The sequence below is a fragment of the Myxocyprinus asiaticus genome, chromosome 2, assembly GCF_019703515.2.
Source record: "Myxocyprinus asiaticus isolate MX2 ecotype Aquarium Trade chromosome 2, UBuf_Myxa_2, whole genome shotgun sequence".
In the NCBI taxonomy this organism is placed as follows: Eukaryota; Metazoa; Chordata; class Actinopteri; order Cypriniformes; family Catostomidae; genus Myxocyprinus; species Myxocyprinus asiaticus.
The window spans coordinates 24,746,450-24,772,538 of record NC_059345.1 but is presented as its reverse complement, the minus strand read 5'-3'; the positions used below and the strand labels follow the sequence as shown (position 1 = coordinate 24,772,538).

At 37.2% G+C, this 26,089-nt stretch overlaps 2 protein-coding genes across 13 annotated transcripts in view; both read left to right on the top strand.

The window, feature by feature from the left end:
• Positions 1-17,177, top strand: part of LOC127414715 (uncharacterized) — a 48,804-nt gene extending 31,627 nt beyond the window's left edge. For 6 of the 12 annotated variants that reach the window (XM_051652937.1, XM_051652973.1, XM_051652946.1 and 3 more), the window contains 7 exons: positions 1,406-1,470; positions 1,573-1,784; positions 5,309-5,562; positions 5,640-5,756; positions 8,513-8,684; positions 9,091-9,135; positions 10,936-17,177. In XM_051652937.1, coding sequence (XP_051508897.1) covers positions 1,406-1,470; positions 1,573-1,784; positions 5,309-5,562; positions 5,640-5,756; positions 8,513-8,684; positions 9,091-9,135; positions 10,936-11,240 — 1,170 coding nt within the window. In that variant the 3' untranslated portion in view covers positions 11,241-17,177. Of the gene's footprint in view, positions 1-1,405; positions 1,471-1,572; positions 1,785-5,014; positions 5,204-5,308; positions 5,563-5,639; positions 5,757-6,027; positions 6,587-8,512; positions 8,685-9,090; positions 9,136-10,935 lie in introns of those variants that run through there. The other 6 variants (XM_051652963.1, XM_051652984.1, XM_051652981.1 and 3 more) reach the window with 6 other exon arrangements.
• A 114-nt stretch (positions 17,178-17,291) lies between these two features.
• fam113 (family with sequence similarity 113) lies at positions 17,292-25,947 on the top strand. Its single transcript, XM_051653206.1, has 9 exons — positions 17,292-19,070; positions 19,159-19,238; positions 19,771-20,003; positions 20,095-20,245; positions 20,596-20,830; positions 22,641-22,727; positions 22,874-22,939; positions 24,188-24,307; positions 25,708-25,947. Exons 1-9 carry the CDS (start codon positions 18,995-18,997, stop codon positions 25,827-25,829), a joined length of 1,170 nt encoding a protein of 389 aa, XP_051509166.1. The 5' UTR covers positions 17,292-18,994; the 3' UTR covers positions 25,830-25,947.
• Positions 25,948-26,089: the final 142 nt, after the last annotated feature.

The window sequence follows — 26,089 nt, the reverse complement described above, 5'->3', positions numbered from 1 at the left end:
AGCCTCGGAACTGGACCTTGGAGTAGTGGAAGAAGGACGTCTGGTCCCATGAGTCCCGTTTTCTTTTACATCATGTGGCCGGCCATGTATGTGTGCGCAGTTTACCTGGGGAAGTGATGGCACCAGGATGCACTCTGAGAAGACGACAAACCGGTGGAGAGTGTGATGCCCTGTGCAATGCTCGGCTGGGAAACCCTGGGTCTGGCCATTTATATGGACGTCAATTTGACACATGCCACCTACCTAAACATCGTTGAAGACCAGGTACACCCCTTCATGGCAATGGTATTCCCTGATGGCAGTGGCCTCTTTAAGCAGGATAATTCACCCTGCCATACTGCACACATTGTTCGGGAATGGTTTGAGGAACATGATGAAGTTCAAGGTGCTGACTTGGCCTCCAAATCTCAATCTGATTGAGCATATGTGGGATGTGCTGGACCAACAAGTCCGATCCATGGCGGCTCCACCTCGCAACTTACAGGACTTGAAGGATCTGCTGCTAATGTCTTGAGGCGAGATACCACAGGACACCTTCAGGGGTCTTGTAGAGTTCATGCCTCGGCGGGTTGGCACTGTTTTGTTGGCACGCGGAGGACCAACAGCATATTAGGCAGGTGGTTATAATGTTTTGGCTTATTGGTGTATATCCATCAAAAATGGATCTACAAAATTTCTTAGTGTACAATTTTCAAAATATTTTCAAGACCATTAGAAAATAAAAAAATATAATTTGATATATTTTGATGTTTTATTTTTCATATACTGTATCAAAGAGATAATGCAGCAAATCAGGACAAATCTAGAACAGGATTCATTACTATCACACTGAAACTTCATGAACTGGCTGTCAAACACTTATTGAGCTACACATAAAACATAAGCTACACATAAGTATTTTCTCAGGCACTTATTGAGTCTAAATACTGTAGATGCACATCTTACATAATTTCAATAGTACACCCAAATGACAAAAGTCAATATCATACTGTTTATGTGTTGTATTTACTAGTGTGAACAGTACACACACACACACACACACAAATTTTACCTTAAAGATGTGTAAAAACTGGTAAAAATTGCAGGTTACCTCATTTTATAGTGTAGAATGCAAACTAGGAAAGTGCAGATCTATTTCAATTTGGAGAGCAACACTTTGATGGCTGACGATGCCAAAAGTATCCAGGTTCAAGACAGCCAGTAGAGAAGAGTGACATCAGCTGTGCTTTCCCTGTGAAATCAGTTCTCAGTACCTTCTTTCTGTAGTCAAACATAATGCGAAAAGGCCTGAGAGTTTTATTATACATTCAGCGCATGTAACAATCCTTTACATTTATGTTATGTTGAGGTAAAGGTATGAGGTTGATGTATTGGTGTAAAAAAAAATAATCTTCTGTTATTATAGAGAGAAGACCTTATTAAGGACTTTGAGCCTGAACTAGCAGTAAATCATGGAAAGATTTCTTATAGGTGAGCAAAATTAATTCTTACATTAAATATTTTAATTATTTTCAGAATTAACAGGAAATGTGTGAATTTTCCTATAATTTTTTTTTTACATGTGTTTTGCAGGTTTCAGTGCAACACAGGAGGTCTTTTCATGTGCAGGGAAACTGGGCTAGTGTTTGGAATGAAAGGAAGTGGTTGTGTAGAGTACAGTGTGGTTCACTGGGATATGCGTCACCTAATCAACACTCACTATAAGCCTGCTGGGCCTCTGTTTGATATCAAAACCCCTACAGGAGAAATCTATGAACTTCACCTGCCACACTGTGAGACACACGGTAAATGATAAAGTTCACGTTCGTCAATCCAGCATTTTTTTTTTAAAAAAGCTTTGTAATTTTAGCTTTGTAATTGACAACAATTGAGTGAACATACCAATAGAATTTTCAATTTTGGTTTGAATAAAACCTTTTAAAACCTTTTAATGTAATTTGTAAAATTATCTATACATTATATAAATCAGATTTGTCAATTTTTTTGAGTGGTTTCGGAACATATTGGCACAGAGCATGGAAATTCAGCACTTTTGAATGCACGTAAATGAGTGATTACCTTATCCTCATTGTGGCTAGTAGCTTAAATATTATGACAATACAAAGTGTTGTACAGAGTATAATACATCTTTCATTTTTATAAATTAATGTTATTACATTTTAACTTGTTCTACAACCTAGTGTGCTGCCTCTACTGGCAGCCACAGCAGATATTTAGCTACCTTTTTGTGACTGCTTCCTAACGGAAATGGAACTTTATTTAAAAAAAAAAAAATAAGATTAAGAGTCACTTATTGGTGTCACATAAATATCTCCTCACATTACACTCTTCACATTAAGAGACTCAACTAATGCTCACAATTTAAACTAACTTATTGCTAAGCTTGATATTTTAATAAGCATAAAAATACATGTAAACAATTGTTGTAGCAATTTAAGAAATTGTGATTTTTGTTACACTTTCTAGAGGTAATGGTTTATTTACATTTCATATTATTATGTTTACATTTATATTTGTATTTATGATCTTTTTAAAGTTTAAAGGGCCCAATACAAGTTAAGTTTAATGTGATAAAATTGCTTACTAACCTGTTTGGTGTAAAGTTATATCCAATTTTACAAGTCAAAATTAATTTTTGTGGAAATCAACAACACGCATATGCTATCAATTGAGCTTGCCTTGTATTGGATCCAGAATATTAATGTTGTTGGGGTGGGTCTAAGCGGGTGATTCAAAACAAACACAGGAATTTATATAGTGCCACAGAGACACAATGTTTACAGTTTTCAAGAAAATGTATTTATGAATGGCTCACTAATAGTTGTCTCTGCCTATTAAGATGGGATAGGAGAAAGTATTTTAACACTGACAAAGTTACATACTTTAGTTCTAAGTTGGACTGGTGAATGTGAAGAGCATGCAAAAATAATACCTCGATAACCTGGAAGGTTGACAGAACAATCACTGAATTAAATATATCAGGGTTCCAACGCGTCTCGGAAAACCTGGAATTTTGCAGTGCAGTTTTCCAGTAATGGAAAAATCATGGAAAAGAAGAAAAATCCCTAAATGTCCAGGGAAATAATTATTTGTCCTGGAAAATATTTAAAAATAATAAAACTGTTTGACTGTGTGACTAACATGGTTTTTGTTACATGTACAAAAACATGGTAATGATCAGAACTTGGGATAGGTGTTGAATACGCAAATTCGTATCCTTTTGTCACTGCCGTGGCAGCTACACATTGTGAAACATCAACGGTTGACTGTCATAAACAAAGCCCTGTCACGAACATTCTCTGATCATCTGCTATCATCTCTGCTTTGCTTCGATGAAATAGTTTTCAGTATTGCTGAAAAATATTTGAGTTTTAAACCTCAGATTTTGGCCGACGGTCAGACTGCTGATTTAATTTTTTTTTTAATGAGTCCACAACCCGAGGTGAAAGCATATACCTTGGGATGTGAATAAATTTTTTATAATAAATAAATGTTCCGAGTCCGCTTAAACCACAGTTACCACATGTAGGGCCTTATGATTTCAGCAATGTGGAAAACCTGGTCAGAATCACTGAATCCAGTCATAAAAATGGCTTTTGCCATAAAACCTGGAATATCTCGGAATCTGACATAGGGACTAAAAGAATGTTTGAAGGTACAAATAATTAAATTAAAACTGCGATATATCCTTTTTAATAAATATATAATCTGCATGTATCAAAATTAATGTAATGAATTTAGAAAAAATAACCATTCAATAAACACAATATACATCATGACCTCTCGTCAGTTTTTGCTTAAATATTACACCTGTTGGACAATTAAAATGACCTGGAAAATTGTGCCTTGAAAAAAGTGGGAACCCTGTATATGTATTTTGATTTGATTTTTTAACTGTGAAAGTAGATGAAAAGTAGATTTTCTATTGATACTGATGAAAGTATATATATATTTCTCCTTTGATAAGATTTTATCTTATTTTGAACAGCCTTTTGCATCAAGACTCAGAAGTGCATCTTTGATACCTAAACTGACACCGTAATAGGCTGCTCTCTAAGTTTTGGAACACCATACTTACCATCTAAATTTTTTACTTGCAAAAGTGGGTTTTGCTATTATAGTCTGGTAATGTCATAGAAAAAGTCACTCTCAATTGTATTTTTTAGTAGAAAAACATTTTTAAATGTTTTTTAAATTTTAACACTAAGTAAATTGAAAGAGTTTGGCAATCTTTTATTGTACTTTTTTCTTGTCCTTAAAGGAATAGCTCACCCAAAAATGAAAATTCGCTCTGTAACAAATGATAAAAGTTGGGTATGGAGGCGAGAACCGGCTTAACAATATAAATAATATTTAATGGTTAACTTAAACAAAAAGACAAACTCTCGGGCTTGATCAGCCTGATTATGGGCCGGGTGTGCAGCATCACAGCCCGGCCCTGCCCTCCCACATTCCTCCCTCGTTCTTTCAGGCCGGGGAGCCCCCGGCATGACATACATCCCCCCACCCCCCACCCTCTCGTTATTCACTTACCCTGATGCCTTACCAGATGTGTATGACTGTCTTTCTTTAGCAGAACACAAGTGAAGATTTTTAGAAGAAGATAGAACTCTGTCAGTTCCTTATAATACATGTACATGGGTGCCAGCACTTTGATGGTCCAAAAGTCAGATTTTTGCAGCATAAAATTAATCCATGTGACTCCAGTCGAGCAATGAATGTCTTCTGAAGTGAATCAATATGTTTGTGTAAAAAATAAATTGATAATTAAGATGTTATTAACTTTTAAAAAGCGCTTCCTGCCAGCAGCTGACACGAAGCGTGACGTAAGCATGTTGGCGAGTTCACACGAGAATTCAGAAGCGGCGCTGTTTTACAACAGTAGAGAGAATGTCACGTGATGGTTTGGCCATTTCAAACTTGCATCAGAGCCCTGGATGGCAGCGCCAATTTAAAGTTAAAAATGTTTTAATTATCGACTTTTTTCTCATGTAAACCTATCGATTCTCTTCAGAAGACATTCATTGATCGACTGGAGTCGCATGGATTACTTTTATGCTGCCTAAATGTGACTTTTGGACCGTCAAAGTGCTGGCACCGTGTACTTCTATTATGAGGACCTGACAGAGCTCTATCTTCTAAAAAATCTTCATTTGTGTTCTGCTGAAGAAAGACAGTCATACACATTTGGTATGGCATCAGGGTAAGTGAATAATGAGAGAATTTTCATTTTTGGGTGAACTATAACCTTTAAAAACTAAAAATTGGCTTTTTGTCATTTTTGTAACATTTATCTTTTATTTTACAGTTGATGAAATTGGAAATATTTCTGTTGTACATATACACAAGGACATTCTGGAATTCCTCACTCCTGTTAAGATGACAGAATCACATATAGCTGTCAATGTCTGTGGGTTATCTCAATATGGTCTTGTGGATGAGAGTGGTCAGAATAGCAAAATGCTTAATGGGCAGGTGCTGCTGTTCCAGGAACCTGATATGTCTAAAACACAACAAAGAATATGGGTGTTCTTATTGCCAAGCAATGTCCCACTGTCAGAGGTATGACAATCCTTTATCTGTTACATTTTTATTGAGATAATTTTAAATAAATTTCACACGTATTCTTGTTTGGTCAGCAGATAAAAGAACACCAACGTGAGTATGTGTTCATCCAGACCAGTTCTGACTGCAAATTAATGATAAATTCAAAGTACACTCTGATCTCAAAAAAAGCCAATAAAGTCCAACCAAAGGTAACTGGATGCAAACATTTTTGACCCAAACATTTGCTTTTTTTTTTTTTTACCAATGCATATATAACCTACTGTATAGTTTGTCTTGAAGACTTTTAGCTGACTTCCAACCAATGCTTAATGTGACAGTTTTAGATAAATTACAATTTAGTATTTTCAATCCCTACTATTTGCAGATTGAGCATTCATAGATTTGCAGAGCTATTAAAACACACAATGTCTTTGTAATACATGACAGCGTTTGTGTCAAAATAATTTTTGTTATATGCAGAAATCAACATTGGGGATATAAAGCTCAACAATCATCAAACAATTTCAGGGGGCCTGGGTAGCTCAATGAGTAAAGACGCTGACTACCACCCCTGGAGTCGCGAGTTTGGATCCAGGTCTCCTAAGCAACCAAATTGGCCCGGTTGCTAGGTAGGGTAGAGTCACATGGGTTAACCTCCTCTTGTTCGCTATGATGTGGTTCTCGTTCTCGGTGGGGCGCGTGGTAAGTTGTGTGTGGATGCCGTGGAGAATAACGTGAAGCCTCCACACACGCTATGTCTCCGTGGTAACACACTCAACAAGCCACCTGATAAGATGCGCGGATTGACGGTCTCAGACGCGGAGGCACCTGAGATTCATCCTCCGCCACCCGAATTGAGGCAAGTCACTGCGCCACCACGAGGACTTAGAGCGCATTGGGAATTGGGCATTCCAAATTGGGGAGAAAAGAGAAAATCTAAAAAAAAAACATTCAGATGAAAGGATTACAAAACCTGCTGCTGAAAAAGTGACAGCAAAAAACAAATCAACAGCACTGATAAAACAAGGAATTAGTTAAACAAATGCAAAATCATATATATATATATATATATATATATATATATATATATATATATATATATATATATATATATATATATATACACACACACACACATATATATACACACACACACACATATATATACACACACACACACACACTCTGAGCACTTTATCAGGAACGCAGTGGTCCTAATAAAGTGTCCGACATGGTCTTCTGCTGTTGTAGCCTCAACGTTCGACGTGTTGGGCATTTTGAGATGCTATTCTGCTCACTACAATTGCACAGAGTGGTTGTCTGAGTTACTGTAGCCTTTCTGTCAGCTCGAACCAGTCTGGCCATTCTCTGTTGACCTCTCTCATCAACAAGGCATTTCCGTCCACAGAACTGCCGCTCACTGGATGTTTTTTTTTTTTTTTTTTGGCACCATTTTGAGTAAACTTTACAGACTGTTGTGGGTGAAAATCCCAGGAGATCCGCAGTTACAGAAATACTCAAACCAGCCCGTCTGGCACCAACAATCATGCCATGGTTGAAATCACTGAGATCACACTTTTTTTCACCATTCTGATGGTTGATGTGAACATGAACTGAAGCTCCTGACCTGTACCTGCTTGATTTTATACACAGCACTGCTGTCACACGATTGGCTGATTAGATAATCGCATGGATGGTTTGAGTGAGGGGCAGTTCTGTGGATGGAAATGCCTTGTTGATGAGAGAGGTCAGCAGAGAATGGCCAGACTGGTTCGAACTAACAAAGTTTACGGTAACTCAGATAACCGCTCAGTACATTTGTGGTGAGAAGAATAGCGTTTTATCAAATCAAATCAAATCACTTTATTGTCACACAGCCATATACACAAGTGCAATGGTGTGTGAAATTCTTGGGTGCAGTTCCGATCAACATAGCAGTCGTGACAGTGATGAGACATATACCAATTTACAATAACATCAAATTAACACAACACAATTTAAAGTGTAATATACACATAATTACACACAACACACTATACAAATAATAACATACACTGTACAGTATACAATACGCTGTTTTTTTTTTTGTTTTTTTTTACTATATAGATACACATTATTCAATAAAAATTAAAACTTAAAATATATAAAAAGAAGTATACTGTTTTGGTGGCACGAGGGGGATCTACACAATATTAGGCAGGTGGTGACAGGTTTAATTTTGTGACTGATCGGTGTATAGGCTATATTACAGTGGACCTATTCACATCTAGCACTGCCGAATTATTAATGTGGAATATGCTTTAGGGTCTTAGATGCTTAAAGCTATGTTAAAATTAGACAAAAATCACAAAGATTAGAAATAAAACATGTAAAAATAAAAACACCAATGTTAAACATTTACACTACCATTCAAAAGTTTAGGGTCACTTATTCTTTATTTTTCTTTTTTTCTTCTTCACATTTTAGAATAATAGTAAAGTCATCACAACTATGGAATAACATAAATGGAACTATGGGAATTATGTTGTGACTAAAAAAATCCAAAATAAATCAAAGCTATGTTATATTTTAGCATCTTCAAAGTGGCCACTTTTTTCAATTTTAGTTTTGTAATAATATGTTGGCACAATTATATTTGTCTACAAAACTAATTTCAAACATTTAAGCATACGCCTTCAGATCAAAAGATTTTTAAGATCATGAGAAACATTTCAAGCAAGTGACCCCAAACTTTTTAACGGTAGTGTATATTTTAGTATTATACATTTCCAAAGTTGTATCATGTGCAATTTGGGGGCACTATACACACATACACTCAGTCATGTTTTTTAGTTGTTCTCGTACATTGTAAAGCTAAACTGGGGCACTTCCTATGTCCACTGGCAGAAAATTAAAAATTATTATTCTACGCTTAGAAACGCACTATGCAGCTTTGTGGTGTATGGTTTTTGTTTTGTTTTTGCAGGATATCTGTTTTGAACCCTTGCATGCTGGTAATCACCATCCGACATTTGAGGTCTTCTTAGATAAATGTGTGACTGAAATGCGAATAAAAATTCAGCGTAAAAGAAAAGAAAGCAATAATATTACCTACAAAAATGCATGGACGCGTCGGATAATTCTGAAGACAACAGGAGGTAATGTATGGAATGAATTGCATGTGCCATTAGGATTTTAACTTGAATTTGAACATGTTTACTTGAACTTGAATGACATCAAACCTGAAACTCAAATGTATGTGGCACAAATTCAGATTAAATTTGTTTTCGTCAAATTTATTTGAATCTGAATATAAAACCTGACTCAGTGAGAGTGTATTAAAAAAATGTAATCTGAATTTAATGATCTGAATTCGTGACACATGAATTTGAATTTAACAGTTGCACGTAATTCAAGTTCAAGTAAACATATTCAAATTCAATTTCTAAAATTCAAGTTCAAATCCCAATAGCACATATTTCATTCCCTAGTAATGAGACATTTAGACAGTTTTGCATTTTTGCACTGTAAAAATCATCTAATTTTTTTCTCTTCTAACTGCAGGTAATCACACACAAATGAGATCTGAGGAACATTCTAACATTTCAGGTACAGGATTATTAAAAAAAATAAATAAAAAAAAATCCATTGAAATATTGAAATGTTCTCTTTTAGATCTTTCTTTCAACAGTTCTGAAATTATACTGTATGGTATTCATAATACTAAACATTTAAAAGTGCACTCAGTAACTTTTGTCTTTGTGTCATCTTGGACTTACACTGACACCTAGCGGCTTGGATGCAACATCATTTAAAATCAGTAGTTTTCAGTTTCAGATGCCATTGTAGAAATGTAGTAATCACAGTCAGCCATGATTCCAAATAAAAATATTGTCATTTAGAGCATTTATTTGCAGAAAATGACAACTGGTCAAAATAACGAAAAGATGCAGTGTCTTCAGACCTCAAATAATGCAAAGCAAACAAGTTCATATACATTTTTAAACACAACACTAATATTTTAACTAAGAAAGTGTTCAGAAATCAATATTTGGTGGAATAACCCTGATTTTCAATCACAGCTTTCATGCGTCTTGGCATGCTCTCTACCAGTCTTTCACATTGCTGTTGGGTGACTTTATGCCACTCCTGACACAATAATTCAAGCAGCTCGGCTTTGTTTGATATTTTGTGGCCATTGATCCTTCCTCTTGATCACATTCCAGAGGTTTTCAATGGGGTTCAGGTCTGGAGATTGGGCTGGCCATAACAGGGTCTTGATATGGTGCTCCTCCATCCACACCTTGATTGATCTGACTGTGTGGCATGGAGCATTGTCCTGCTGGAAAAAACAATCCTGAGAGTTGGGGAACACTGTCAGAGCAGAAGGAAGCAAGTTTTATTCGAGGATAGCCTTGTAAGGGGCTTGATTCATGTGTCCTTTACAAAGACAAATCTGCCCGATTCCAGCCTTGCTGAAGCACCCCCAGATCATCACCGATCTTGCACCAATTTTCACAGTGCGTGAGAGACACTGTGGCTCGTAGGCCTCTCCAGGTCTCCGTCTAACCATTAGATGACCAGTTGTTGAGCAAAAGTTGGACTCATCAGAGAAGATGACCTTACTCCAGTCCTCTACGGTCCAATCCTTATGGTCTTTTGCAAACCTCAGCCTGGTTCTTCTTTGCTTCTCACTGATGGACTTTTTTCTAGCTTTGCACAACTTCAGCCCTGCCCCTGGGAGCCTGTTTTGAACCGTCCTCGCCGTGCATTTCACCCCAGCTGCCGTTTGACATTCTTTTTGTATTCATATTCCATTCGTCTTTGAAATTTTAAAAATGGAAGCAACCTGATGCTCACTGTATCCTCTGCCAGTAAAGGCAGAACTGAACCCTTCTTTTCCTCACCGAAAACTTTTTTCAACTCTCTTGGCATGGTCAATAGTTATTTTTTGATTCCAATTACTTTTGAGGTGCTATTAGCACTGTTTTTGCCATCTAGCTGGTCCTATTGCAAGAGGATAGTGATGACTACAGCAGTGGTTTTTATACTTTTTCTTGTTAAATAAGATTTGGTTCAGATGATCACCTAATCAGTACCTCATTAAGTTCAATGAGTTGTGCTTGTGTTGGAATTCAACATGAATTCAACACTGGATTGGAATGGCTGCCATACATGTAGAGATGCTGATTGAAGAACATTTTGGAGTGTCTCTTAATTTTTTTCCAGAGCTGTATATTGCAAAATTACAATTCATGTCTTTAGGAGTTAAACAGTTACTTAAGTGCAAAAATAATTACTGAGTGCACATTTAAGCCTCACAGAAACCTTAGCAGATCATAACATATCATTTTAAAATCAAATATTTCAGTTCTACACCTGATAATTACTTGACTTTGTGTTTTTAAGGGAAAAGACATTGCAGAAAATTGAAAAACTGGAAATCTGATCTTAGTGCAATCATGGAGGAACTGTCCAGTGAACAGCTCAAGAAGCTGAAGTATTTAATGCAGAACTGTGATAACAGAGATTCCATTCCTTTGGCTAAACTTGAAAAAGCAGAAAACAGGTATGAGTTGGTGAATTTGGTTGTTGAGACATGGGGATTTGAAGAATCTGTGAAAGCCATTAAAGAGTTCATGATTAAGCTCCCTCGTAGAGATAATGTTGTGACAGACCGACTGGAGCCATATCTGAAACATTTTGACCTTTAGAGGCATATCACAGACCTTGCCAAACATATTTTATTTTTTTGTGATTAACATTTTTATCAATTCATATATTAAACAAATAAAAGCAAAACATATACAAACAGAATCAATACTTAAATCCGCCCCCCCCCCCCAAATCCCCACCCACAAGAACAACCAAGTGGTCCCACATGATTATAGACACACAAAAACAAATAATAATAATAATAATAATAATAAAAAAAAGAATAAATAAAATAATCACACACATAACAACTACACCTCTCTCTCCACTGTCCCTCCCAGAGAGCCCTCCAAAAATGCCAGATGTTTGCCCCACTTTCCCACAAACAAGTCCAAATTTCCCAATCCTCTAGACACCCCTTCTTCAAAAGGTACCAACCTCCCCATCTCCGCACACCATTCCAGAAATGATGGCGCTCCGTCCGACTTCCAACCCCTTAAAATAACTTGTCTGCCAATCATAACACTAGTCAGAACCCAATTTTTTATATATTTGTCCCCAAAATGTATGACCGCCCCATCGCCCAAAATACAAAGTCTGGGGCAAAGTAAAACTTGAGTGCCCAAAACGTCACACAAATAACTCTGAACACTCAACCAAAAATCTTGAATCTTAACACACCCCTAAAAGACATGAGTTGTGTCTCCAACTTCTGACTGGCATCGCCAGCAGGTGGGTGTGCCTTTAAGACCAAGCCTATACAATCTAGAGGGGATCCAATAAAATCTATGTAAAACCTTAAATTGCATAAGGTGAACCCTTGCATCTCGATGCAGACCTGTCATTTTTTTAGAATCCTAGTCCACACTCCTTCCTCCAATACCAAGTTCAAATCTTTCTCCCATAATCTCTTGATAGAAGTTAAAGCTCTGTCCCCCAAACTCTGAATTAGCAGGGAGTAATACACTGATGCCTCATGACCTTTTCCAAAAGCAGTAATCACCTCTCCCAAAGTATCTGCCGCTTTAGGGGGGTGTGTGCTACTCCCAAAAACAATACAGAGCAGGTGGCGCAGCTGTAAATACCTATAAAACTGAGATCTGGGAATCCCAAAATGATGAACCAAATTCTCAAAAGATCTCAACACTCCACTCTCATATAGGTCACCAAGTGTAGCAACCCCCCTCACAATCCACTCTGACCAACAGAAAGGGGACTAATTAATACGTAATTTTGGGTTCAGCCATATGCTTGAGGCAACATTTAAATAAATGTCAGAATTAAACACTCTGGACACTTTTGTCCAAACCACGTGCAAATGCGAGATAACGGGATGTGACTTAACTTCTCCGGTTAGTTCGATAGAAAGGCTTTGCATTGGCGAAATAGGGGCAAGAACTTCTGTTCAATATGAAACCAGGGAGGGGCTCTCTCAGGTGGAAGCAACCAATGAGCCAGATGTCTGAGACCCACCTTTGTCAATCGGCCTATGTAACTTTTTGAAATGTAATCGGGGACGTTTACCATTCCAAATAAAGGACTTCGCTATGCTATCAAATTGCTTGAAATAAGAGAGGGGGACATCTACAGGGAGAGATTGTAGCAGGTAGTTTTCATTTTAATAACATTAACCTTCCCAATCATAGATAAATGTTATGAAGCCCACCTATTCACATCACTCAAAAACCTTTTTATTAAAGGGTCGAAATTAACTCTAACTAAATCATACAAATTAGCTGGGAATAAAATAATTAAATAAATACTTAATGCCCTGTTTGGGCCACTGGAAGTTGCCCGGCTGTAAATCCGTTACTGGCAGTACAATGTCAGAGCCAAAGCTTCGGATTTAGACCAATTGATTCTGTAACCTGAGAATTTAGAGAAGGAACTAATAATCATGTGGAGACAAGGCATAGATCTAATGGGGTCAGAGACAAATAATAAAATATCATATGCTTAAAGAAAAAACTTATGCGCCACACCTCCCGCCATCACCCCTGGAAAATCATCCTCCTTTCTTATCGTGGCTGCTAATGGTTCCAGGGCAAGACAGAACAATAATGGGGAAAGAGGACAACCCTGCTGAGTAAAATAATCTGAAATTAATCCATTTGTTTGTACCGCCGCTACCAGGTGTCTATAAATGTTTATTTCTATTTTATTTATATAAATTCCGCACCTGCATTCCAATCTGCATCTTGATGTAATCCCTCCTCATTATCACGCAGCGTATTTTTATTAGCTGAATGGGAGGCTAAACAAAAAGTTAAAATGTGACGAGACTACAGTATACCCAACAGACTCGTGCAGCGTGTGCAAGCCATTTGCGCATCTCGAGCAGGTAGTGCTTCACTTTCTGTTAATTGCTTCGGTCGGTCTGCGCGGATGACAGCCTACATTCTGTGTTTCATTTGTTTCTTATTGCTTTCAGAACAACACGTAATGCAATAAGAAAAACACCACTATTAATCCTTGAGATTTCCAACCCAGCATACACCCTCCTTAAACCATGGTCACACTCAAAATGACATTAAATGATTAAAAGATAAAACATAAACCCACATGGTGGGGTTCAAAAATCGGAGTCTATTCAAAATATAAATTAAACATGGAAATAAAGTTTTAGGATTTTGCAGGTCTGATTAACTGAAAAGGGCTAAATAGTTGATCGGCGTGTGATGCGCGAATGACTTGCAGGTGCAGCGTGAGTCTCGTCACACTTTAATACTGTTTAGCCTCCCATTCATGTAATGAAAACATGCTGCGTGATCATGAGGAAGGATTAGGCTACATCAAGATGTAGATTGGAATGCAGGTGCGAAAAATGTCATAAATAAAATAGCCTGCTTCTCTCTCACTGTTGCTTGCATGCTAGTGATTAAATGATTGTAGTGACATAATATAAGAAATATTTAAGATTCCACACAATTTCGTGATCAGTCATCAAATAAGCAAATTTGTGACATTAACTTTGTTAATTCATAACACAAAAGGACAGGTCTTTCATTAAAGTACTTTATATGCTCTGTAAAAATTCATATTTTTTTCATATTATATCATAATCATCGGGTTTTGCACCAAATTTTCCCTCAAACTGTTTAATATCATTTGTAATTAAAAATAAACGATTAAATTAGAAAATGCAAAATAGAAAAATTTTCACAAGGGGAAAATCGCATACATTTGCATGTGTGTTTTTTTTTTTTTTAGGGGGGGTTGTCGGCACAGCCATTGACCAGGAAAATAAAAAATGGCAATCCATGTCAAAAATGTTGCCGACCCCTGCACTATATTATATTTCTTACGTTTAAGAAAATAAATAACCTTCCTTCTTTTTATGGGGTGCCCCAACCCATTCACATTCCACGTGGAGAGAGGCAATCCACTCATATTAACATTTGACATTAGAAAAAATAGATTGTGTGTCAAAAATAAAATTATAAAGACCACATTCCCCATTAGTGCAACAATGAAACCCCGAACCAAACAAACAGAAAAACGTGCACATTAACCCTGCGAACGACAGCGCCAACCTCCATGCACGCCTACGAAAGCCCCCGCGACAACTTTACAATTGGATTGCTCAAGTCCGGTGTTTCTATAAACATTTTGTTAGACAGAATTACACAACAAAAGATAATCTATAAAACAAACTCCAGCCAATAGGCAGAATAAACACAAAGAATGTGTAGATTCATTCACAAAAGTCTTGAAGGTGTGTTCCTCCACAAAACAAATTCCAGCCGTTAGCGGAACCAGCACAAAAAAAAAAAAAAAAGCCGTTCAGTTTCCTCAGACATTCAAACAAATGTTCAGTGAGCCGGCTGTTTCACGGGTGCAGGAGATGACCTAATCATGTCCTGCAAAAAATACTCCACGAAACAAACTCCATCCAATAGGAGGCATAAGCACAAAGAACGAGCAGATTCATCCACAACTGTCCCGAAGGAGTGTTATTCCACAAAACAAACTCCAGTCGCTAGGCGGAACTAGCACAAAAAGAAACAAAATAAGGCTTGTTGTGGGCATGTAAATATTTTGCGGCCATCCTTAGTATCTATTCTCAATTTGGCCGGAAAAGAAGAAACATCAGAGCAAAAGCGATCTTCTGTTGATGTAAGAGTTTCTTGCATTCCTTGAAACGATCACGTTTTTCTCTTGTCGAATTCGCAAAATCTGGGAACAAGAAAATGCTGTGATTCTTCCAAGAAAGCTTTCCTTTGCACCTCGCCTTGCACAACACGAGATCTTTATCGGATGATCTCAGAAATTTGGCCAGAATAGATCGGGGCCTGTCTCCCTCAGCCGATCTGCGAGCCGGGACTCCGTAAGCTTGCTCGATTTCCAGCTTGTGGCCTGTTATGTCGAGCAGACTCGGGAAGAGCTCGTCTAGGAATTTCACCATATCTCTGCCTTCTTCATGCTCAGGAACTCCAACAATTCGGACATTATTTTGCCAGCTACGATTCTCCAAATCCTCCAGTTTTTCCCAAACGTGTTGTAAATCTGCCTTGGTCGCTAGGGGATTAGCAGCCAATTCCCTCTCCGATGACTCCAGATAATCAATACTCCTCTCGACATCCCCAATTCTTATAACCAACACAGAGAATTTAGTTTCCTTCGCCATAATCAATCGAAGTATTACAGCAAGATCCTCTAAGTCAGCAACAACTTTTGTCAGCATCACAGACATGCTCACCAGTTGCCACTGGATTTCTTCCGCCGCACTGTCCAAACCGAGTCCCTGGTCTGCGGGCCTATCTGAGGTATCAGCTTGAGCACCTAAGTGTCTTTTAATATCTCCAGAGCCCGAGGAATTTGAATTCTTTGCCACGTTGACTTCAAAGAACAGATATGTAGCAGGGTGTATCGAATCTCAATGGTTTATGACATAAAATAATTAAAAACTAGCAAAGTGCGCAGAGCTCGTCGTTTACATGTCTGACCCTCGCATGGCATCACGTGACTAACGATTCTGGTTCCTTAACTGTCTGCAATCATATTTGAGTTCAAAAGACCTCTGGGGTAACTGTTGTCTGTTTGTAGGCAACCTCAATTGTAATTTTTAAATATACCTGTATACAGTATATGGCTTTGATTAATGTTTTTCATTTATTGCACTAGATGTTCAGGTTTATTCAGGCAATTATGCCTGTATGAATTGTGTTTCTGTGTATACTATACGAGTATTATACGTGCAAAGATTTCACAAACTTAGTTTAAAAATTTAGATTTTACATTTGAATTATGAAACAATTATAGATTGAAAATGTTTTTATATGTTTGTTTATAATTCCCCCGTTACCCCCTCTTGTGTTTCTATCGTTGTGTTATTTATATGGAACTGAGCTTACATTATTGTTTCTTAATTGACTCTGTAATTTATCTATTTTATTTGTTTGTTTTGAGAATTATGTACAGAATGTGTATTGAAGAGTTTTGATAGTTGTGGACAAGTGCTATGGGTCCTGTTTGAAGCATGATGCAGAACTGATATTGATACTCTCTGTAAACAACAGTTGTATTTAATCCTTATTAAAATAAGGAATAATATGCATTTAAAGGTTCATGATTTTTAATTAAGTTAACTTATTTTTTACTAAAACAGCCTATATCGATCAGCTGATGGACAGACATTCACAATCTTATTCTTATTGTCATATTTTTTTTACCTTCAAAAGGATGTTTATTTTATAACTATTGTTGCAATTACCCCCAACTTCTCAGCCATGATTCTTGTATATCGTGCATGTATTCTATATTGTGTGTATTGTATACTGTACATTGTATATTATTATTTGTATATTGTGTTGTGTGTAATTGTGTATATTAGTTTTGTAAATTGTGTTGTGTAAATCTGATGTTTATTGTAAATTGGTATATGTCTCATCACTGTCATGACTGCTATGTTTCTCGGAACTGCACCCAAGACTTTCACCCACTGTTGTACTTGTGTATATGGTTGAGTGACAATAAAGTGATTTGATTTGATTATAGTAGGTACCAGTTACAGTGTCAGCATCCGAAAGCTAAGGTAGCTGAATTGGTGCCTTGCTGCCTAATCAGTTGATGGCATAACCAACAGTGTTTTTGAATGAATGGACCTGTTAAAGGGGTTATGTCATGAGGAATCAAATTTTCCTTGATCTTTTGACATATAATAATAATAATAATAATGTTTAATTTATATAACATCTTTCCAGAGCTCAAGCACACTTCACAATAAAGAACAGTAGCATAGTCATATAGACAATCATATAGACAGTGAACAGTTGCCCATTCCGGAACAAAAACAAATGCAGTTGCATATAGCAGATATCAGATCATGCATTCAATTAGACATTTCAATCCAGTACAAAAGAACACATAACATCGTGTAGACAGTATAGAAAATGTAAGCAGTGTAGGCAGTAGCCTAATCAGAATACAGATAAGCATACAAATACAATGAGCAGTACATGAAGCATATACACATTATGACTGATAATATGGGGAGAACAAATAGGTTGAGCTGAGATTTGAATTCAGAGATAGAGGTAGTAGTTCGGAAAGCCAGGGGGATTGAGTTCCATAGCTTAGGTGCCACAACAGAAAAAGACCTGCCGCCCATTGAAGAAAGGCGGAATCTAGGAACAAGAAGTTCGCACCCATAAGATCGGATTGAGCTAATAGGAATACAGGAAGAAAGTAAATCAGAAAGGTAAGAAGGAGCTAGACCATGGAGTGACTTAAATGTAAACTGGAGAATTTTGTATGCAATACGGCATGTGACAGGTAGCCAGTGAAGTTTAAATAGGATGGGATATATAAGAGGTCATTGTACTATAAGAACACACTGTAAGTTTCAGAACTCAAAATTTCATCAATGCAAAAAGAGCATTTGTTAAAACCAAGCTGTCAAAACGACTTGTTGACTACTTCCTCCACATTTTGATGTCACACTGTGATAGAAATTTGCATCTGACCACCTCCACAACAACACATCAATGCCTACTTTTCTTTATCACTTCCGTAACCCACCCAGTAGTGGAGAGCAGTGAGATGGTAAGAAAAGAGCAGGTCAGTCAAGAGCAGTGAGCCAATCAGAACAGTGGGCGTTTACTGTCAAGTCTTAAAGGAGACTTCTTCTTCTGCTCTTTTTTTCTGTTGTGGCGCTTAGCAAACAGTGTTGCATTGACCCATGACCCCTTTAAGGAAACTGGTCTCAGAATAGTTTGAAAGACACCTTATTTTCATCCAACCTCCGTATACAGCATCCAAAGGCAGCTTTTTCCATCTTTCTGATGTTATAGATGTTTAAATTCACGAGCATCAACATTTTAGACAGGGGAAAAAAAGCACTTTCATACCTCACTCAAAGTCTGTTTTGTTGACAGTTTCTCAAAATGCAGTACTGTTTTTCCTAATAAAATAAAATACTAAATATCAACTGTAATGTATTATATTTTTTTTATTTTATTTTTTATTTTTTAAAACAACAGAACCAATAGAACACAGTCGAATAGCTTTGAGGGTAACATTCCCCCCACAAGAACTTTGTTTAACAATCGTCATTTTTGCATCCATATCACCACAAGGGGAGCAGTAGGCCAATCTCACTTGTCCTCACACAGTCTTTCTGGTCTCATTAAGTTGAGCTAATTGATCCTTATTAATTTGTCTCTTGTCACGTAAGTTTTTGGTGACTTATTGTGTTTCATACTAAAACATGATATTAAATAACGATATTCATGTCCGATTCTTTCATGTTAACGCAAAGGTTATTGTGCGATTCTGCTTTTCAGTCACATTTTAGTGTAATGCAGGTACAGCCATGGCGAGGCACGTGTCTCAACGCCATGTTAGTCAACTGCTTCATAACAAGTTTGTTTTGGTCCTGGGTGACTCAAGTGAGTAACAATGGACATTTATTTTCTAATAGAAATGGCCTTCTTGATTTTTGACTCTTAAGCTTTTATATGGTTGTTTTCTCTCCAGTTCAGCGGTCAGTATACAAAGATTTAGTGGTGATGTTGCAACGAGACACATATTTAAGTTCATCGCAGCTAAAAACCAAGGTTAGTTCCATGCCTGTTTAATTAATTTATTTGACAAAACACCAAATAAATGTACCTGTTCAATGAAACGAGTTGTGCAAATGTTAATAAACAGTTTAGTGCGCTTAATCAATACCATTTTACAGAACTTGGTAAATTATCATGCATTTTTAGAGGCACAAATTGTTGTATCAAGATAAATAGTACCTTTATATTGCCTGAATAAATATTAATATTATGATGAATTGCAATTCACAAAGCAACTTAAGCCATGTAGGCTACTCAAATTCACACAGTGGAAAGCTACCATTTTTTTGGAACTCTTTAGCTTGTTAACAACAAGGTTTATTTATAAAAGACACCAAATATTAAATTCATGCAATAAGCTTCACCAATACAATAAATAAAAATAATAACAGGGAAATGTGAAGATGTGTATATGCATGCTTTATAAGAGCTACTCTGAGTGACTTTCTCTTTTACGCACAAAGGAATTTCTGGTTAAACCTTTTCTGATTATGCACCTCTTGTTTATGTTATCCGTATTTCCCAGGGTGAGATTTCTTTTGAAAGAGATTGCCTGGTGGAAGGTGGAAGGCTGGGTGAAATGAATAATGGGACGACTTATAGAGAAGTGAGGCAATACCGGACAGACCACCACCTTGTACGGTTTTATTTTATTACCAGAGTTTTCTCATGTTATATGGAGAGCGTCCTCAATGACATTGACAATGGCATGAAGCCAGATCTGGTCATAGTCAATTCCTGTGTGTGGGATGTTTCCAGGTAGGAGTTATCTTCATTAAAGTTGTTACAAACATAAATTAATTGTATGTTCTGGATTGGTGAACATGATTTTTGCCATTACACTGCACAGGTACAGCCGTGAATGGGCCTTGGAGTACAGGGAGAACCTCGAGAAGTTCTTCAGGCAGCTAAAGACCATTTTGCCAAAAGAGAGCCTGGTGGTGTGGAACATGACCATGCCCCTGGGCAAGAAAATCATGGGAGGTTTCCTGGTGCCAGAGGTGTGTTGAACAAAAAGTGTGATGAAAATGAACTGCCATGAACAGTAGCTGTGTTTCCATACGATTTGTGAATTTAGTGCTCAAGAGAACAAAATCCTCACTTACGGAGAAGTTGTAGCCACTGTGGCTCTTTTATTACATTTAATAAATTACTTGCAGTTTAAAGCACACTGGTGGCAGATGTCTCATGTCTGGGAGCGACAGTGCATCAAACAGTTCTTGGGGGTAATAGTAGCCAATCTATCTGATAACAGGTCAAAAATGTGCATAAAAACACATGGATGGAAACTCTAGCTTTAATGAGGATGAGAATAATCAAGGCTTTTTTTCCCTTTTGCCCTCAAATTCAGATTCAGCACATGGGTCCAGCTTTAAGATTTGATGTGATCAACGCAAATTTTTATGGAGCCACTCTAGCCAGTGCATATGGCTTTGATGTGCTGGATTTGCACTTTCAGTTTCGCTTCAGCCTGCATCACCGAACGCATGATGGAGTGCACTGGAATGCTGTCGCCCACCGCAAAATAACGTGTCTGCTGCTGGAACATGTTGCACAGGCATGGGGAGTGGAACTATCAATCTCTGGTGAGAAATGCACAATTGCTTGGTGCAGTATGTTCACAGGTGTATAAAACATTTAAAATTCAGGCAATATCATTCCATATTTCATCTGCTAAGGTCAACAAGGTCACACTGGCTCAGGTGAGTTTTACATAACATGTCAACTCTGCACACAAAAAATTGGGGGGGTGGGGGGGATTTTAGATGATTTCCCTCATTTTACGTAGGTCTTGTAACAGCTAGCTAAACCAGAAAAATAAAATTGCTTCAACTGCATTTACTACATGTGATATAAAAAAATAGTCCTTTTGCCAACTCGTGTCAAATTTTTTTATCTGGGTGTGGTGACAATTCTGTAGATGGAGCTGAAAACCATCCTGTAGTCTCAATTGACCCTTCGCTAAGCTCTGCCCCCCTTGGTTACCTTTGCTCACTCTAACAAGCTTTGCAGAGCTTCCCTTAGAAATGAATAGGGCTGTGTCCAAAAACTGAAAAATGCTGCCTTAGGAGGCTGTATATGGAGGTAGGATAAAAATAAGGTGCTTTTCTAACTGTTGCTGAAGTTTCCTTAAGGGTTCCATTCAATTAAAAAATGCTATTTTAAAGAAATGTTCCGGGTTCAATACAAGTTAAACTAAATCGACAGCATTTGTGGCATAATGTTAATTACCACAAAAATTTGTTTCGACTCGTCCCTCCTTTTCTTTAAAAAAAGAAAAAATCTGTGTTTCAATGGGGCCAATATTTGGAGGATTTAAACACAGAAATGTGAAGCTTATAATTTTATAAAAGCACTTACATGAATTCTTCTATTAAAACTTGTATATTATTTGAGCTGTAAAGTTGTTTAAATTGTAATATTTACAGTTGTTTTAGGGTTTGGGTGTTTGTTGACATTACCGTCATGGTAATGAAGTTGTAAAATTGGCTTTAACTTTACCCAGAAAAGGTTAGTAAATGATTTTATCACACTAAAATCATTTTTACATGCATATCCTTTGTCTTGTGGCTATACCTTTTAAACTGCATGTATTTTAATGTTAAAAAATTGGCCCCATTCACTTCCATCACAAGTGCCTCACTGGAACCAAGATTTGTTTTTGGGTTTTTTTAAGAAAAGGAGGGACAAGTCCAAATACATTTTTGTGGTAATCAACATTATGCCACAAATGCTGTCGATTGAGCTTAACTTGTATTGAACTCGGAATATTCCGTTAACTGATTAGGCAGCAAGTCAGCTGCCTAAATTTTTGGATGCAGCCTAGGAGATTGCCATGAATGCTGTGATTTTTGGCAAAATATGCTCATAAATGAAATGGATAATATTCTTATGAGGGCCGGAATGAAGAGTGACATTGTAAAGCATACTTTATTTTTGTAAAAGTAATTGTTAAATTACACAGTAATTTGATTGAAAACTTTGGAGACTGTGAATAAGAATTGTGGCAAATTACTATTACAGTCACTTGAAAAGAGAAAAGTGTCATTTGATGTTGAACTGGTAACAAAGTTTTTATTTAAATTTTTTTATTATAATTTTTTTAAAATTCTGCTTAAAAGTACTCAAACACACATTAATGCCGTAGACTGTCATTGAAAAAAGGCAAACATTTGTCAGAGAAATGGTGTTCAGCAGTTGCTAAGATAGGATTGGTCAGAAAGGCTTTTAAGGCGGGGCTTAACGAAGGGTCAGTTCATTCATTCGTTGAAGCATATGCCAGGTTTGTGAAGATTTATTGTAAATAATGTAAGACTTGCCTAACAATGTATGGCATATGTAGTAACACGTACCGGTGTACTTGCTCTTGTCTCTCTCTTTTTTTTTTCTTTACAGACCAGCATTGTGCAGATACTCGCCCGCCGTTACTTGAGGGTCCCTTCCAGCAAACAGTTACTTCAAGTGATCTGAATCGCTATCAAGGTATAGAACTTGCCACATAAGTCATGGCTTGTCTAATTTTAATCTAGTGTCAGCAGTGACATTATAGTTTTGTCATTTGGATGTATCTTGTGTGTTTCCCAAGTAAATTAAGATTTCCAAATTCAGATTATGCCTCTTTTTAATAGGTCCATTTCCAAATAGTGACCAGAGATACTTCAGTCCTGTGGAACCTGCCATCCACTATAACAACGGTAACAATAGGCATTTTTTAATTGTAGGAACTTTTACTACTTCCTGGAACTATTCAGTGTTCTCGTTATTTTTCCACCATATGAACTAGTTTCACATGGAACTAAAACCTAAACCAAACCAGGAACTAGAGCCCGAATGATATGGGACTTTTGAGACCGATACTGATTTTAGAGAGGGAAAATTCACAGATTACCGATATGGTGACCGATATAGCAAATTTGAGCTGGAATGAAATCAGACCTTTTCTATGTGGATTGTGCATCGATTTTGCACCGATATGACTATGCAAAGGTACTCAGAAGGCTGCTTTCTTAAATATTTTTATCAAAGAATATTTGACATTATTATTATTATTATTATACATTGTCAACAAATTCTAGAAATGAACACTGAGAAAATAAAGAATAAATAAAAATACAATAAACATCAGTACTGTATGTTTAGTATCAGTCAATGGCTGACCGTTAAAATAAAAAATTAATAAAAATAAAATAAATAACTAAATAAACATCAGTATTACTGTTTAGTATCAGTCAAATGCTGACCATTTAAATAAATAAATAAAATAAATAGCGAAATAAACATCAGGGGCCGGTTGCACCAGCTATACGTATGTTACAACTTAGCCTAGTTGTGGCGTAAATGGGTACTAAGTCACAATTTATGCTTTACTAAATATTTGAGCATTGCACCATTAAATTTATGTAGGACGTAACCCTACGTATAAACTAAATATATACGGCAGCCTCCGACCAGGAGTAACTGTTGGAATAAAAAAGCAGACTCCATTAATGTCATTAATGAGCTCATGTTTTGGTTGACAGTTGTGGCTGATTGGTGTGTGCTTTTTTGTGTTCTGCTGAAGAAAGTCACTTATGCACAGCTAGTGCAACCCTACCCAGTTGTTTTCCATCTCCTCTTCAAATCCGAGCACATCTTGCACGAGTGAAGTATTGCGCAACAAAGCAGGACAATAAAAAAACGAATTGCTCATGAGTTGCTCATTGTTTTTGTTTTGAAGTAGGTCAAAACTTAGTTCTTCGTTTCTGTGTCTTCAGTTGGAAACAACGTTAGAATTTTATCGGAACACATATTTCCACAACAAACGGATTTTAGCTCCACAATTGTGTGGAAAAATGCCTAATCAAACAACAAATGAGAAAATGTACTTTACCAGCATAGTAATCTCGATCAAGATTAATTTTGATCAAAATATTAAGGCGAGAATTTATACCCTCATCTTCTAGGTCCAGCATGGAGACAAGGCCAAAGGACGAGGCCATATGATGGCTTTGGAGCACAGTTCTTCAAGGATGATTTACCTCCCCCCTTCACAGCAGGTTTCCACAGCTTTCACCTCTACAGAGGTTCAAACCCAATTTTTTACTTTCAACGTTCAACTGTCATCATACACCCATATGTTGTTTCAAACCCAAACGCAAAAGGGGAATTTTTGAAGAATATCCTGGCCACTCTGTTCCATATAATAAGATTGAATGAGGAGGAAAGTTCTTGAAAACTTTATAAGTGAAGTCATTATTCACTTATAATCTTCCACTTCAGTAAACCGTTAAAGCTGATGCAATTTTTTTTTTGGTGTTAAAATACTTTTTCCTAGGCCATCCTTTTTTCTTTTTTTTTAATCCTCTCTTCTCCCAATTTGGAATGCCCAATTCCCACTACTTAGTAGGTCCTCGTGGTTACTCCCCTCAATACGGGTGGCAGAGGACAAGTCTCAGTTGCCTCCACTTCTGAGACAGTCAATCCGCATCTTATGACGTGGCTTGTTGTGCATGACACCGCGGAGACTCCGCACATGGAGGCTTATGCTGCTCTCCGCGATCCACACGCCCCATTGAGAGTGAGAACCACTAATCGTGACCACGAGGAGGTTACCCCATGTGACTACCCTCCCTAGTAACCGGGCCAATTTGGTTGCTTAGGAGACCTGGCTGGAGTCACTCAGCACACCCTGGATTCAAACTCGCGACTCCAGGGGTGGTAGTCATTTCCTAGGCCATCTTAATATATAAAGGTAACAAAGTAAACCATTAGTGGGTTGATTTCCCCGAAAAGTGTAAATACTCTGGCTCCGTAGCGCTTTACAAAATTGCTCTGTTTGAGTGGCCCGTCCAGCCCGACACAGTGACATCGACTCAACCAATGGAGTGAGTTTGAGGCAGATCTTTTTCTTTTTCTTTGTTTTTTGACCAATGGAAGATGGAGGGTGTGTTCGGGTAATCTGTTTTAAAACATTTATTTTTGCAATTCCGTTTGGTGAAATTACGCACTTCAGCTTTAACCGCTGCATGCAGATCATTGAGTCTAAGTTGAACTTGAGAACCAGATCAGACAAATTCATGAGAAAATCATTCTGACCAGTTTTGTGAACCATTCCAGTTTCATTGAAAAGATTCAACTCAAAGTTTTGTTCATGAATCTCATGAATCTCTCGACTTCTCACATGACCATTCCAAAGACCGCGCATTTATTGAGATTTTCAGAAGTAACTTACATTTTGGTCTATGACTATCACAATCACTGTCATATGGCTTCAGTAGACTTGGAATATAGCGCAATTCATATCACTTATGATGCTACTTTTTTTTATCATTTGGAGCATAGACAGCCCCAGTCCTTATTCACTCTCATTAGATGAAAATTTTGCCCATGATTTTGTTCAGGAATTCACCTTTTACATAAGATTGAATAAATAACAAAAACATTTTCAGGTAAAAATAGTGCTAAAGATTTGATTTGTTTTTAGGTGCTGTCAATCCAACTGTTGCCCCCTATTGGCCAGTGAACAACTTGGTCATGAAACAGAGGCACAGAAGGCCATATAATCCTTACACAAGAGAGAGACCATGTCACTTCTACAAATATTAAACCCATAGAGACAACTAAATGTGTTTGACCATAATACAAAACATTGTTCATCACGTAAAAATGCACAGATTTTGCACGTCTAGTTATAGAACAAAGCTTTTTCTGCTTGTTTATCTCTTTGTTATAGAGGGTGTGTATATGTTTTAAGCACTGAAATGTTTCTGTAGTCTCTATTGTTTTAAATATTTTGCTTGTTTATAAAGTCTGAGATCCCAAATAACTGTAGATGAGTCATTCAGTGTTACTAGATTCTCATGAGT